Consider the following 16882-nt stretch of genomic DNA (forward strand, 5'->3'; position numbering starts at 1 on the left):
TGCCTGACTTGATGATGATTGTGATTTTAGAACAATCTAACAATAGCAAAAAGTGTAATAATGTAAAAAGAATTAATACAATATTTACTGATAAAAATATTTAGTTGAACTTATTTAATACAAAACTGATGCAGTTAAAATATATTTCATTGTTTTAGAGAAGAGTTAGAATGTGACATGCAGTTTCAAGGTCTAATTGTCTTACAAAACAGATTGAAACCTGAAACCGTTCCAACTTTGAATGTATTAAAAGCTGCTGACATAAGAACTATCATGGTGACAGGTACACTACATTTTTTTAGTATATTTCAATAAATAAACAACAATATGAGATCAGTGCAAATTTCAACAAATCAAAATTTTTAAAATATGTTTCATACAATAAAAGTAATTTGCATTATCCTTCTTTTTTAAATGATTTGAATTTTTGAAATAGTTTATCGAATGCTATATCCTATTTCCTTATGTTATTCCAATATTTTTGCAGTTCATGTTTGACCTGAACAATATTGTTACTATGAACAATATTGTTACTTGAATATTCAGTTATAGGCTCAAAGAGGGTGGTAGCAAGGTTTTAAGTCCTGTAGAATCTAATACCCACTAATCTGACAATCATGAAATCAAAATTTCGAATAGCATGGTGACATGAAAAAATGCCACGGAATACGATAAAAAAGTGCGTGAATGTTTCGGTAAAGAAAGCTAAGAAATTCATGCATTGGCTATGAATCGTGTTGCCGAGGTCTGTTTACCTTCCAAATTATTGAAAGAAAATGTGTTGCAGATAATGAATGTGAAATGTGTTGGAGGTGAAGAAATAATGAGAAATGACTACAGCTAATGAATAAATATAGCAATGAATAAAATATCGCAATAAATATATACTAAGGAATAAATGTAGCAATTATACAACTGTTCCACAAACTTAATGCAAAATAATTAACACATATGTAAGGAAAATCTTTAAAAATAGATTGATTTCCACTCGCTTGAAAAAAAAGTGAATAAAAAGATGTTAATGATTTACTTCAATTGAGTGAAAAATTAATGAAATAATAATTCAATTAAATGAAATAATAATTCAGTTTTTAAACCAGTTAAAATATATTATGCTAATTTTAGCTAAGACAATCTGGTAGTCAAACTGGTTTTAATATTTTAAAAGACGCTTCTTTCGCCATTAGATAGTGATTTCAATAACATACCTCGTTATATATATATATATATATATATATATATATATATATATATATATATATATATATATATATATATATATATATATATATATATATATATATATATATATATATATATATATATATATATATATATATATATATATATATATATGTGTGTGTGTGTGTGTATATAATAATAATAATAATAATAATAATAATTTATGAAGAACGGCGATTAAAGGACACCAGTCCATATGAAAGGTGCAACCTTTTCTGATTACGTAAAGAAACTTTACTTACTATCATTCTGTACACTGTTAGAAATTTCTCGGAAAAAATGGCTAAATAACAATTTATTGAATGGTTATCTTTTCATATTTAATCAAAACAGTCAAATAACCATAAATAAAATGGCAATCAAACTGTTAAGTTTGAGAAAAACTGTTTATTAACTGCTTTCACCTATTACGGTTAAACAACCAGAATTTTATCACACCAACTAGAACCACCTAATTAAGCCTAGTTCTTTGCAACTGTGTATACAAATCATAGCAGAGTAGGCTTATCTGTCAATCTCATGACCGGCAGAACTGGAGTTCGAGTCCTAGTGTTGACACCACAATATTTCCTCCATTCCCTTCAACAAATGAAGAGTTTCCAGTGTCCGGCACTCTCCAATGCCCATTACCTTATCGAAAAGTCGAGCTTCTATGTCTAATTAAATAATAATTTTTTTTTGCGTTTTTGAAAAATTTTAGTTGTCAATGGTTAAAAAACCGTATAGTTTTGTATTCATGGTTTTATAACCATACTTTTTGCAAATGGTTTCAAAACCATAAAGGAAAAAAAGGTTCTTTCCCAGCAAGCTTTACGGTTAATCAGATGGTCAGACAGCTGCTAGTTATTTTACCATAATTTTAGGATGAAAATTTTAACAGTGTGTTATAATATTTTACAGGAGATAATCTTTTGACGGCTATCACTGTTGCTAGAGATTGTGGAATGATTGAAGAATATGATTCCGTCATATCCGTTCAAGCAAGTATCGTTGGAACAGAATCTTCAAAAATGGATGACAAACCACGCCTTCAGATCCACTATAACTATGCTAAACTTCCAGGATTCAGTGAAAAGCTCAATATGGTTCAAAATGGCATGATTGATGTAAGTAGCGGATGATTAGTTCGTTAAAGCAATTTATTTCAAAGATATAAAAGATAATATTATGGATGGATATAATATAAAAATGTGTTTGAAATTGTATACTTTGAGCGATTTGCTTTACTCATATATCTTACACGATACCCACCGCCTAATTTATCCTTTAGTGCCTAAAAATGTAATCTAAAATTTTTAATTCTCTTCATATATTTTTAAAGGAAAAGAGAATTATCGTATGTGAATTACTAAAATCATTTTTTCAGGATATTTGCGCTCCTACAATGGAGAATTCAAATTACCACTTAGCGATGGAAGGGACAACATTTAATTTGATAAGGCTTCACAACACCCAGTTGCTTGATAAAGTAAGTGTATGCATATTATAAATATTTAAAGTTTTTAAATGATGCTTATAATAAAGGTATTTTCATAAATCTCGTTTAATAATTATAACAAACCTGAAAAATTTTCTACTAGTAAATATATCGCTTTTCTGTTAATTTTAAGAATTCTTAAGAAATTAGAAATTCAGAAATTATGTTCGTACTGATATTTTGGAAATTTATCAATCTAAAAATGAATCTATTGTACAAATATGATTTTATATAATTTTTTAGAAATTATTTTCAGTTTTACTAGGATTAAGTAAGAAAATATTTTGCTGTTATTCAAATGTACTTCAGATAATTCTAAATAACGCATGTATTTTATTTGCGTTTATTTATGAATATTAGATAAATCGTTAATAAGAATCGTGATGTTCATTTTAAAAATTCAAGATTAAAAATGCAGTTTAAAAAAAAATAGAAAACTTTAGAAAATGTAAAATTATGCTCGTTCTGAGATTTTTAACTGTTCAAAAAATAAAAATATTGTTTAAAATAATTTCTTTTATGTTAATTTGTGAGCTAAGTAAGTTTTCTGAGTATTCTCCTTCCTTTTGTCCACAATAAGTTCTTTAATATATAAAAATTTACTTTTCATAAAATATTAAAATTTATTCGCAGATTTTATCTTACTACTTTCTGCTAAAGAATGACTGAATAAATGTTGTTTTTATGCTTAGTGATATACCATTTTGAAGCGGTTTGTCACGCATTAATTGAAAAATTTTCGAACCATATAAAAAAAAAATGCACTGTTGGAATTTCCATTCTAAAATTATGGGGAAATAACCGGCAGCAGTCTGTCCATCCAATTAACCGTGAAGTTTACGGTAACATAATTTTTTTTACAAGTACGGTTTTGAAACCGTAAAAATTATGAATTCAAAACTATACGGTTTCTTAACCATTTACAACTAGGACGGTTCGAAAACAGTAAGAAAAAAGGAATTTGATTGGATGTAGGAGGTAGCCTTTTTGTTACGTAATGGTCATTTGGGAGAGCAGGACACTAGAAACTCTTCATGTATTGAATGGAGGAAATATCGTCGTGTTAACGATGGAACTCGAAGATCAATTCTGTCGTTCCCTCTCGACTATAATATGTATGCAGTTGCAAAGAGCTAAGTGGATTCACTTAGTGAGCTTAGTTGGTGCGATAAGGTTCTGGTTATTTAACCGTATTAGGTGAAAGTAGTTAATAAACGGTTTTTCTCACAGTTAACAGTTTGATTACCATGTTATTTATGGTTATTTGACTATTTCCTTTGAACATGGTAAAATAACAATTAAATGTTATTTAACCATTTTTTCGAGAAATTTCTAACAGTGTACTATTCAAAATTGATTATTCAGAAGTATCTTTTTCTCACTATTAATCTTTCATAGTTAGGCCAAATTTGCATAAATGTGTTCTGTGCAATAATATTTAATTTCTTGTTCAGATAGAATAGTTCTCAAAATGCTAGTGCTAAGTTTACAAAATGGCAAATGACTTATTCCATCCGGTTTTTATAAATAATTTTAAAGGAAGGAATGCTGTTTAAAATCGATTCATTTATAAATACCTCTATTTCTCACTAAAAATACTATGAAACTATTTTGACTAAAATCATTCATAATTAGGTCCAATCTTCACCATTGAAGCCTTTTGTGTAAGTTATAGATAAGTGCTGTATTGATAAATGTAATGATTTTTTATAATAAAATACAGATTTTAAAATCCTTTAGATGGTCTTAAAAGGAACAATATTTGCCCGAATGTTACCAGAACATAAACTTTACCTCATAGAGACTCTTCAGAATTTGGGGTAAGTAAATTTAAGTTGTCTAAAAAATGAGCATGTTTTTTTTCTTCAATATGATTAATTTCAGTATTTATTTTAGTAATTTCAAGCCTCATTTCAATTTTCTGTTCTTGAATATTAATATTATGACAGGACGTAGTTCTTACTAATATTACGTATTGAGGTATATTAGATCTTTTATTTAACTTCTATTTTTTGTTAAAATTTTGTGCCTTTAATAGGCACCAAGTAGGAATGTGTGGAGATGGAGCTAATGACTGTGGAGCTTTAAAAACAGCACACGCTGGAGTGTCATTGTCAGTGGCTGAGGCTTCAGTTGCTTCTCCATTCACATCAACACAACAAAATATTCAGTGCATCCCAATGGTTATCAGGTAATAATTTTATCGAAATATTATGTCTTAAAAACGTTAAATTCGTTATTAAATCAGCGTTTTTCAGTTTAGTTATTTAAATCAGATGTAATTATGTAAACGCTTGTGCTGTGACTTTTTCTTCCATAAATTTGTATTCGACCATTTAATTCAAATAAAAAGTACCCTACTCTAAATGGTCTTTTTAAAATAGGGAAAGGCTGGATGGAACTAGGTATTTAGTTTAAAATATGCTTTAAAAATGCTAGTAGTTCATTAAAAAGAGCTTCAAATGTTTCTATGAAGGTTTTATACTTCAATTTTTTTAAATATGCAATGATATTATAAGAAAACAAAAAATCAGTATTTTTTTATTCAAAAAAGAAAACTATGTCCATATCAAGTACCCCGTTTTGCCCAGATATGATGTGAAACAAAGTGGTAAAGAGAATTAATTAAAATAAAAACATATAAAACTAAAGGAAATGCAGAAAAAGAATTTTTTTACCCTATATTTATGCAGTTTTCAATTTTAGAAAGTTTAAATTTTGGAAAATATTTGAACCTTTTTTTTTCAATATCTACCTGGAGAATGAACTTTCGTTATACATTCTTCTGATTGGCGGATTTGATGGCCACTCTTTCAGGGGCACCATTTAAAGTGGGTCGACGTTGCTCCCACAGTAATGACTAATATTACAGAGAATGAAAGAACATCCATACTTTGCCCAGGATTTGAACCCAGAGCATTTCTGATGCAAGGCCAGTTCCCTAACCCATATACAGACCGGTCGTTAAATATTTGAAACTTAAGTTTTTTAATTTGAACTATACCTTTACCTACATGTTATGGTGCAATTTTTGTATATATTCGACAAGAAAGATTAGTGATCTCCTACAATCTATTTGCTTATTTACTCTATGAGCTTTCAAATATTGATTTAGTCACTCAGTGCAAGAGCCACTTAAGCTTCAACACATAATGATGTTACGTCTTTTTAAATAAAAAAGTTATTCAAGACTCATTTAATCTTTTTTATCATAGAAATAAATATGTGTTTTTTTTTATCTTCAGGGAAGGTAGAGCTACTCTTTCTGCCACATTTGGAGCTTTCCGTTACATGACGTGTTACTGTTTTGTATTACTTGCTGCAGTTCTGATAATGTTTTGGGTATATAATTACATTTAACTCAATAATTGAATTTAACTTTTAAAGAAAAACTTTTTAAATTATTTGCAAACTTTAATGCTCTCGATATATTTTTAGGATGGTCAAAAACCCTCTGATGGAGGTTATGTGGTTATAGATATAGTTCTCAACCTATTACCACCCATTCTTTGTAAGTATAAATTTGAAAAAGTTTGTGAAAATATTTTAATAAGCAAATAAATCTTGCAAAAAATGCTGCAAGTTTTAGTGAGATATTTTTAATGTAAGAAAATTTAAGTACTTAAATATGATAGCTAAGCAGCGAACGTATATTCTATTTCTTAATTTATTCTAAAAATATATATTAGAGGCGATGAAAACAGAAAACTCTACATAATTTTATTAATGTCATAAATACCATGAATGAATTAATGTTTTTTTTTCAGTCGGAAGTACGGAAGCTTTCCCCGGACTGGTTAAAAGAGCACCAACTCGAAGCATAATTAGTTTCTTACCTCAGTTTTCAATGTTTTCATTCATGATCATTCAGATTGGAGTGTATGTTTTGGCCTATGAATACTGCTTAATGCAACCATGGTAAGAGAATTTACTACTTAGAATGAGCATCATATTTGTTCTAACACGTTTTCACTAAACACAATTCAGTCAAGAAGCATAAAAAAAATTTGAATATTTGCTAATGCTTGTAATGTTAATAAAAATAAAGTTAAAGAAAAATAACGTGCTAAGTTGCAATCGTTATTATTTGAGGAGCCCATGAAGGTTTACTTTTTAATGTTTAGCTGAAGGACACAAAATTTGGATGTTGATATATGCATCACCTATCTCAATTTGAAAAAGGAAACATGAAATTTCAGTAATTAAGTCCCTCTAGGAGAAAGATAAAAATGTTTCCTTATCCTTTTGTTAAATTGAACTTTATTTAAATTGTAATATTAATAATTTTAATAATATAATATAAAGATTATGTAAAGAAGTGCAATAATTTGATTAGATTAAATTGCCAGTTGATTGTCGGAAAATCAAGGTAAAACTCTTCGTAATCAATACATTAAAATTAAACGATGACAGAAACTATATATGATCCGAAATCAAATGGAAAAGCAAAAAAGTGGAGAAACTATAAAAACATCTGGTGATTTCTAAAAAAAGCAAAAGCATCATTAATCAGTGGTTACTCTGATTCTTAGAATTGCAATATGTTCCATGAATAAGTTTCTAAGTCACAGACAAAGGAATAAATTCTCTAGGTTACTGCTTTTAACAAGTGAAAATACACCATCGCTAACATGATCAAGTATCTTTTCTCACATGCAAACTTGAACAGCATGAGTTGGTAGGAAAAGTTAACACGTGATAGTGTCTTAAATACAGTAGGGATACAGTAGCAGCGATATCTTCAAATTAATAAATTAACTTAAGAGAAAGCAACGCAGATCTCGTATGCATAATCAACCAGTTCGCATGAAATCATATAAAAGAAACTCGCTATAAGATGTTAATGAATCTTAAACAGCTTATCACGTTAACTCGTGATAAGATGTTTACGCCTAGAATAGAACAACGTGAGGTAATATGATTTTTGGCAGCAAAAGGTGGACGCAATACCGGCATTTATCGTCGAGCGTACAAAGATAATGGCGAATGCTGTCTGGGATAAGCGGCTGCGAACAAATGGTGTATAAGTTTCGCGAGGACATATAGTCTGGTTTTCACTGGAACTACTCAAGACACTAGACTCGAGCGTTGGTGATTACGGTGTTGACAAAAAATAGTCACTTTGGATAGGAGCGTGGGTTAACGCATCGGGTTAGTTAACGTAGGGAGAGTTATGCCATTTCCGCAATTCTTCCGTATTTGAAATAGTTTTGCTCTTGTTTCCATAGCAGTAGACAACCTCAGACCTTTTGTGATAATTGAACAGTATCATTACCGGATGTGCTAAAACCCTTAGTAAGCAAACGCCATGAATTTTTCATGCATCCATTTCCGAATTGGATGAAATCAGTTAAACGAATAGTTACGACTTGAAATATCCGCGCAAAACTTTGTTTGACATAAGTGAAAGAATGAAGCAATCACCTTATGCCACTAAAAGGTGGATGATTTTATTCTATTTCATTATGGATGCATCAGCTTGATTTTACATCACCTTTAATTGTTTCTCGCATGAATTTCTTAGTAAGCAGTATGAAATTCATTCCTCTTACCTTCGTCACAACCTTAAAAAATGGCATTGATATTGCTATAGCACTTCTGATTCTATCACACATGCCCGCCATTTATTTGAATAACCAATACATATTGTATTTAAATACTGAGGTTGGAATATTGATTTTACATAAATGTTATGTTTTAGGTATGAACCATTTGTGTACAACAAAACGATGACCCACACTCCTGCAGCTTCCCATTCTGGTACGGCTATCCTTTCGGTCAATATGATGTCATATGTCATTGCTGCAGTTATTTTTGCACCAGGACCACCATACAGGAAGAATTTCACCTCAAACAGTATGGATTTTCAAGATTTAAATTATAATGATTTTAATAATAAATAAATAATAATGATTGTAACAATAAAAATGAATAAAATTTTGAAACTGGAAAATGCCACAAGCGACTTTGAACTTTGTTAAAGTAAATTTTAAAAAATAAATTGAACAAAAATGCTTTTTTCAAGAACTAATTTTTTTTTTTTTAAAAGTATGCATGAGAAATTATTTTTCCTAGTGATTCAAAATGTAAGCAAGTGCAACAATTTTGATTGGCTCTATCTTTAGGGGGAAATGATAATTCCGTCTTTAAAAATGTTTAATTTTTCAATATTCAGCTGAGAAAATAAATTTTATGACACTGCCATGTTATGACTTACAAGAAATAATAAAATTCTTATGCTAGAAATCCTTGGATAAAACCCATTTTTATTTTTTTCTTCAATTGACATCTGTGTTTATCTTTAAAAAAGAAACTACGTCACAATAGACAAATATTTATCATGACAATTTTATAATATATATTGAATCAAAATGGAAACGTATAAAGAAGTAAAAAATAATTAACAACTCTAAACTGAATACATGAAAACGCACTTTATTGCTAGAAAAATTGTTAGCTATTATTTTTAGCTATTATTGAAGCTAACAAGTTGAGTATTATAAACATATCAAAGTTTCATAAGACAAGGAGTTTTTATGTTTTCTTTATTAGTGATTCATCAGATTTTTATAGTGCTCTTCTTTTGCTAACTTGAATATTTATTTGCGACTCCTATTAAACATAGTTATTTGAATTCATTTCATTCATAAATATTAAAATATATATAAATATTAATATATATATAATAATGTATATAAATGTTTAAAAATGTATATAAAAAAGCAATCGTTACAAAATCATTCCTGATATAACTACAACTTCAAAAATATGTTTAAAATACTTTTCAATTGCTTAATGAAAATTTCTTATTCTAATTTATTAAAATATTTTCTTTACAGAAACGTATCTCGTAGTTGTGTTTGCAGAGTTTTTATTAGTTACATACTTCACTATTTATCCAGCGGATTCTGTTGCAAGGTTTATAAATGTAAATACATTTACTCCTCTATTTATTAGTTTTATTTTTTAATCGTAATTTTTAATTGTTTTTTTTTATCTTCATGAAATTAGTTCACATTCTTATAAAAGAAATTTTGAATTAAAATTTTTTTAAAAAAGAAGAAAAACTGTAAAAAAATTTTTAAAACCATATTGGCATTGTTTGAACTGAGTAGAAATTAAATAAAGTAAAAAAAGGGTAAAAAGAAACAAGATTATATTTATAATTAGATAATACATCACAATAATTTATTGGAGTTTGATTGCAATTACTAATGTAATTAATTTTGATAATGCTGTTTCAAAAAATTGAAATTAATATAATGAGGAAAATTAGACTCAGTATGAAGCAGTGTTTTCTTATTTCTGATAAACTAAGAAAATATACATTTCGATATAGGTGACGTTTAAACAAAATGTATTTTTTCTATTTAATGTATACATTGAATAAGTAATAACTTAAAAAATTGGAGATGCTTTTATTGTAAAAAAACTTATCTGGCGCATTATATTTTACAAAATTTTCAATTCAAAAGTAATTGCTGTTTATATTTAATGCCTTCCTTTGAAGAAGTAATAAATTAATTACAAAACGACGATTTTACAAAATGTTTAAATTAAATGGGAAATTTTTTTATTTCCTGATTCTTCTAATAATAAGAATTTCTTTTTTTTTATTAAGTTGGAGATGTTTCTATTGTTTTAAAACATATATTGTATATCAAATTTTATAACATCTACATCTCATACTGTCTTATTTTAGTTTGTAATATGAGTTCATTAAGCAATTTTTCTTTTGAAACATTTCAACATTTACTAACAGTTCATTTACCTCTTATAATTTTTAGATATTAATTTTATTTAACATTCGTGTCATATTTTAGTTTCATATCGTACCATCTTCGTTTAGAACAAAATTCAAATCGATTGAAATGCAACTCATCATGATAGTAACGTGTGTTTTGTTTTGTTTTGTTTTAGCTTAAACATGCACCATTTATTGAATTTCATTTATTGCTGTATGTGTTGTCTCTGGCAAACTTTATTATTTCATATATTTGGGAGGTAAGAACCATCTTTTCTATAATCGCATTTTTTCTCTACTCTCAAATTGTCTATTTTTATCTTCTAAATGAAGTTATTATAAACTTTATAAAAAAATCACAGCTAAATATCATAAATAGCGGCTAAATTCCATAAATTTTTATAGTTATAGATATTTTTATATTTTTATAGATACTGATTGTAGATATAAATATATATTTTTATAGAAACTGATTATAGATATAGATGCAGATTTTAGAAAAAAAATTTAATGTTAAAAATCCCTTTAAAATAAAAGGTGTTGGCTTGCAACGTTTTAATTACCTACCAATGATATTTGCAAATAAGTGCACAGAAGGATCTTTACAAAAATTCAAATTTTTTTTTGAGTAATGTAGTAAAGTAAAGCGCTCTCCTAAACAGCCTTTTCTCTGCCAAGGGGGTCATGGAAGGCCAAGAAAACGGCCAAGATAGACCAATGGCGTAATGACGCCGATGTGGTGAGCTAATGGTGCTTCCGCAGCCTATGCTTTCCAGACCATCCGGTACCCTTAAACCTGGATCTGGGTTTGTCTCAAGCCGCAAAGGGGTTAGAATAGTAATCCTTCAAAATCGCAGCTCAGTGATTTAACCACTGTTCCACTGCGACTTAACCACTGGGGTTACGTCATTAAGTAGTTAAAACGAAAATGTAGTACTGAATAACATATTTTTTTTTAAATAACAAATTCACCGTGATAGCGATATTTGTCCCATAAAATATGCTCAAAAGAACAGTAAGTGCAAAGCATGAAGGAGGGGGAAAACCACTGTCTATATAAATTGACTTGAGTTTTGGCTATGCAAATTTAAAACTCCAGATATTTGAAATTATACTGACGTAATAAGGTCAGCTGTACACCGGTAGCATTAATGACTAATTATAGAAACAAGTGACACAATGACATTAATTACAACAGTACTCGTTCTTTTTTTAAAAAAGGTACTTATCCCTAAAAGGTTGCCGAAAAAAATTGACACACTATACCAGTATCAATTAATGTAATAGATATACTGTATAGGTATACACAATATGTGTGCAATAGTAATAAGCTTCTATGGCTTCCTAAACCGGTAAATATCTTAATAGTATATAGTTAATTTAAAAGTGGTTATTTTAACTCAATCACCCCTTATTAATTTATTTTATTGATTTACAATAGATAAACCAAGATTTATTAAAACAGTAATTATTATTTAATTGTGACTTTTTCTACCGTACATCATTTCAGATATTCTTCATTCAAGGATTCCTATTTGATTATGTGGTTCCAGCCATTCGACGCTTCAGAGGACCTATTCATAAATTCGAAAAGTTACAACTTCAAATGGCTTCGAATAAAAAATGGCCACCAGTTAGTCATTATGAAACAACTTTTCTCAGAGGTTAGTTTTTACTCGTAGATTGAGGACTAACGAAAATTTTAAAAGCTTTTGTTCGTTATTTGGTAGAGGATTGAGTAAAAACTAATTCGAAAAGACTATCATTATCTGTACTCATATTTTCTTATTACTATAAAAATGGTAGTGTTAATATGATTCTTGTATAACATGAAAAGTTCGAAACATTTATTCGGTTCTAAAGCAGAAAGCATAGAGGGTGCCCCGCAAATTCTATAACTACCCTCTTACTCTTCAAACCGCTTTATCTATGAGCATAGAATTGGATTAGACTAAAATGATTGTATTAACAAATTAGATTATCTTCAGGGCTTTTTTGTGAAAACTTAGAGCTCAGCCTTAGTGTCTGAAAAGCGGTGCAAAGTTAGAAGAAAGTTGTCAAATTAATGTCTTCGTCGAATTAATAGGAATTTTGTATGTACTTATATATTTTATATGATGTAATTAATATTAATATGACACTTATAAACGTTAATGATGATCAAAAAAACTCATAACACATGTTTCTTTGTTCGTGACTTCGTGCAATGTTACGTAATAGAATAATTGTTTCAGCAATAATGTCCCTAAGCTATCTGTTTATACTAAGTCAATGATGCTCTAAAACTTTGCATTGATCTCTTTTCTACTTTTTGTATGGACTCAAGCTTTATAATTTTATAATAGGTGGGAAGTGATTTTGATTAAACTCACCATTCTATTGCAAAAAGGGCGAATAGTTGATTATAGCAAATGATGAGTATTCAAATAGCAACTTTTAATCTAATTATGTCATTTGATTAGTAAGAATCACTAGACATTTATAGCTCGAGTGAATAAAAAGAAGAAACATAAATTTGAAGTTAATTTCAAAAAGCGTTAGCTTGATAACTACAACATCTTTTAAATTTAGTGTAGTTTTCAGGTTAGATGCGGTTACTAATCCAGAAAAAAAAATCCGCTTTTATGAAAAACAAGGTAATAGTTTTTTAAACTATATGTTTCCTTTTCTTGGTATATAAATAAACTGGTATCGAAAGGTTTATTTCTTCTAAATGAATTGTAAAATAATAATAATTATAATAATCTTGTCTTGTATTGTCAGATGAATTTGGCGATGACGAAATAGATGCTTGCGTCACTAGAAGTTCAATCAAGCGTTTGCAGTTACGTAGACAAAGCAGTGATATACGGAATTCCGTGAGAGTGGGTCTGAAATTATCAAAGTCGGAATCTATTGATGAACGAGCCGAAGAAACAGTTGCTTTTGTTACTTTCAAAGAAGGAAGGTCCAACACATTTCAAACTGGAACTTCAATCAGCAATGAGCAGAATTTTGTATGAAAACATACGCAAAAAAGAAGCCAATAGGTGCGTTTCGAAAAAAAAATCTGTTGGAGGTCCTCCAAGCACTCCAACTTATGAGTTTATATACTGTACATTATATGAACTCACGAGTTTGAATGGTTGGAGGTGATCTCTAACAGATCTATTTTACCACAGCACTGAATGGGTTTCAAGGTTGGTTTTTTAAGTGTTCCTTCCAAAGATGGAGAGAGACTGTTGAATTCTCAAACTTTCATTTTGTTATGTAAATTATTTTACGTTGCATTTATAAAGTACATATGTTGTTTACGAATTATTTTATAAGAAAAATATTCATTTAGATACCATCATTAATGTTCAATGATTTCATTGGTATTGATAGTAAAAAATATTATTTTTTATTCACTATTCATTTCTTAGAGTAATAATTCTCAAATCCTCGCATTTTAAAATAATACCGTCATACTTTAATTTGTTAAGAAAAATGGTGATCATTGTAATGTTCACAGCAGAAAACACGGATCACCCTTAATAAATTTTTATATGACAATCGAATTTTAACGTACTAGCTTGCAAATTAAATTGTTCAATAGGTAGCTCTTAAATGTGCTAATTAATTTGTATAAATGATGTTTTAAGTCAGGAAATCAACGACAGATACCATCTACCTTTTTTGACCTGTGTGGATGTCTAACCTTCAAAATTTGGGGGATTGCGCAAGCCGGAAAATATGATCCTCAATAGTTTGCAAAGTAAAACAAATTTTATACGTACTTTTTTTAAAAATTTGAATACTCGGGAACTATTCGGAAGTTCTTTCAAACTTTGTACTTTGTGATTTAAAATTACATTCTTTAAAAATTATGTAAAATATGCATTCTTTACATTTCAAATTCTTTTCAACTACTATTAAATAAATTAATAAAAAATATTAAATAATTACTAATATTTCCTTTCACACGAAATTATTTTTGGATAAATGAATTTTATGATTGTTGACAAAATACATTCGATTCGCTTAAGAATCTCTCAAGCTTTATTTTTTGACGAATTTAAATTTTTGACCTTCAAAATATGAGGGTTAGATCAGAGGTATCGACAATTAAGAAATATATTCCAAATCAAAATCATTTCATAACTGCATTTATTTTATTGCTGTTAAAAAAACTACGGAAACACTTTAATTATCCAATTAAAAATAATCAAAAGACAAGAAATAGGATACTGATACAAAGGATACTGGCTAGTCACAAAAAGGAGTAACTTTTTTTCCTAGATTTTAAAAATATCTACAAAATTGAATCTGTACTCTTGTTGTACATTTAATTTTTGCTCGTTCTAAGGAAAAATGTTTATAAATTACATAGAAAGATATATTTATAAATTATGAATATATTTTACTAGATAAAAAACATTTATAAATTATAAGCATATTTTTTTAGATAAAGAATATTTTTAAATGATAAATATATTTTACTATCTAAAAATATAAATAAATTATATGGAAAATAATTGTATGCTGATTATATAGGAAATAATTATATGCTAACTATATAGGAAAAATTTAAGTTTAACTTATTTAAAACTGTAACTTGCTACAATATTGCTGTTAAAACAAGCAGGGCAAGGATAATTGTTATTATCATTTTTCTCACTACTAGTAATTTCCTACTTTAAATTCAAAGATGTGAGACAGTAATGATGAATAGAAGCATAAATTTAATCTTATTTCCAAGTGTAGTTTGTTGTTGCTATTGCCATTGAAATGAACTCCGAAAATGAGTTTTAAAATTAATTGCATGTTATTCTTTTACAAAGACAGCTTCATAATTCAAATTAATTACGTGTGGAATAGTATTTGAGACACTATTCCCAAACCATTGTTACTATTTTATAACTGATATAGATTTCTCGAATAAGTAATCAAAAAAAATTTTAATGCTTAGATATTTTATCAAAATTATGTATTTTATTACCAGCTGTATGTAATGAGATTTAGATTATATATTTTGCCAAATGACTGCTTGTTAATATTTGATGAAATAAAAAAAAAATCATTTCTTTCGTATTGTTTTATTTTTTAGTGTTTTATTTTAGTCTCCTCTCATTTCTTATGCAGAAAAAAACTCTGCAAAAATAAGTTCAAATATGTGTTTCAATATGCAAACATATTTAGAAGAAAAAAACTGTTTCAAGTATTTCAACTTACTTCCTATCGAGCGTGGTGGCTCAGGGGATAGAGAGCTTGCCTCCCGTATTCAAATCCCAGCGATGGGTGTCGATACGAAATCCGCACCCCAACGACGAAACTGCTGATATAAAATATCCTCAGTGGTAGACGGATTATGGGTTGGAGTCTCATCGCAGCCAAGCTACGATTAAAGTGTTTCAAAATTTCATTATTATTGTTCTTACAATGTTACTAGCGCAAACGCGAGTTAGTTCCATCACAAAGTCCTCCACAAAGGTAAATTTCACCCAATACTTGATCCAGGAGTTCCCTTGTCTTCTAGATTGGGTTCAAAATTACAAGGCTACGGAGTTGAACATTGGTAGTCGTAAACCCAAAATTGGGTCAGCTGTTCAACGATGGTTATAAGATAAAATTAAATAAATCAAAGACCGTGGTGTTTCAGTGGATAGAACCCTCGCCTCCTAATGAGATGAATCAGATTCGAATCCCAATGACGGCTGGTTGATTCGAATTCCGCACCCGGCTCGCTCTGACCACGGTGCTGGGGTAAAGTATCCTCAGTGGTAGACGGTTCAAGGATTAGAGCCTCCTTGCCGCAAAGCTAATCGTGGAAGGTTTTCATGGTTTTCCTATCTGTGTAACACAAAATCGGGTTAGTTCCAACAAAAAGTCCACCATGAAAGCAAATGTCTCCCAATGCTTGATACAATCTTTTATTTCAAATGACTAATGTTTTTTAACTCACTTCATTTAAATATTACAATCGGTAAATAGCTGCTTTTTCTGAAACTTTTATGAGACCATAACATTTTATGCGAGAGTAATTTAAATTTTAACTTGAACAAAGAAGTTTTTGAAATCTTTAATTTGAACAAAGAAGCTTAAATAAGATTAAGTTCCTATAAAAATTCACACTCAAATTTCAAGATCTTTAGATAATCAGAAGAAACTTTCTCTGAGTGAAATCAAAAGTTTTGTTACCATTTCTCTTTTGAATGTTACCATAACACTGAAACTATACTGGAAATAGTGGAGCATCTTTAAATGATACAATAATGGTTAGTTAATACATTTAGAAAAATAATACAATTCAAAACTACCTTTAAATAACTCTTAAAATTAATAATTGTATTGCAATATGTTTTACGCATGATTTTGTAGGAAATATAAACAAGTAAATTAAGCATTCACCAAGAAATGTTATAAAATATACCATAAAGTTTTGATATCAAAACTTCTTT

At 28.8% G+C, this 16882-nt stretch overlaps 1 protein-coding gene across 1 annotated transcript in view; it reads left to right on the plus strand.

Annotated features, from left to right (window-relative positions):
• The window catches only part of LOC107443403 (polyamine-transporting ATPase 13A3), a 68027-nt gene extending 52502 nt beyond the window's left edge, over positions 1-15525 (plus strand). The window contains exons 18-30 of the mRNA XM_016057250.5: positions 159-283; positions 2143-2348; positions 2609-2710; positions 4460-4539; positions 4758-4910; positions 5965-6061; positions 6158-6230; positions 6487-6637; positions 8421-8575; positions 9559-9647; positions 10640-10723; positions 11974-12127; positions 13227-15525. Coding sequence (XP_015912736.3) covers positions 159-283; positions 2143-2348; positions 2609-2710; positions 4460-4539; positions 4758-4910; positions 5965-6061; positions 6158-6230; positions 6487-6637; positions 8421-8575; positions 9559-9647; positions 10640-10723; positions 11974-12127; positions 13227-13465 — 1708 coding nt within the window. The 3' untranslated portion in view covers positions 13466-15525. The remainder of the gene's footprint in view (positions 1-158; positions 284-2142; positions 2349-2608; positions 2711-4459; positions 4540-4757; positions 4911-5964; positions 6062-6157; positions 6231-6486; positions 6638-8420; positions 8576-9558; positions 9648-10639; positions 10724-11973; positions 12128-13226) is intronic.
• The last annotated feature ends 1357 nt before the right edge of the window (positions 15526-16882 follow it).

This window comes from Parasteatoda tepidariorum, chromosome 1 (assembly GCF_982258835.1).
Source record: "Parasteatoda tepidariorum strain Cologne lab strain chromosome 1, Ptep-v5.0, whole genome shotgun sequence".
NCBI lineage: Eukaryota > Metazoa > Arthropoda > Arachnida > Araneae > Theridiidae > Parasteatoda > Parasteatoda tepidariorum.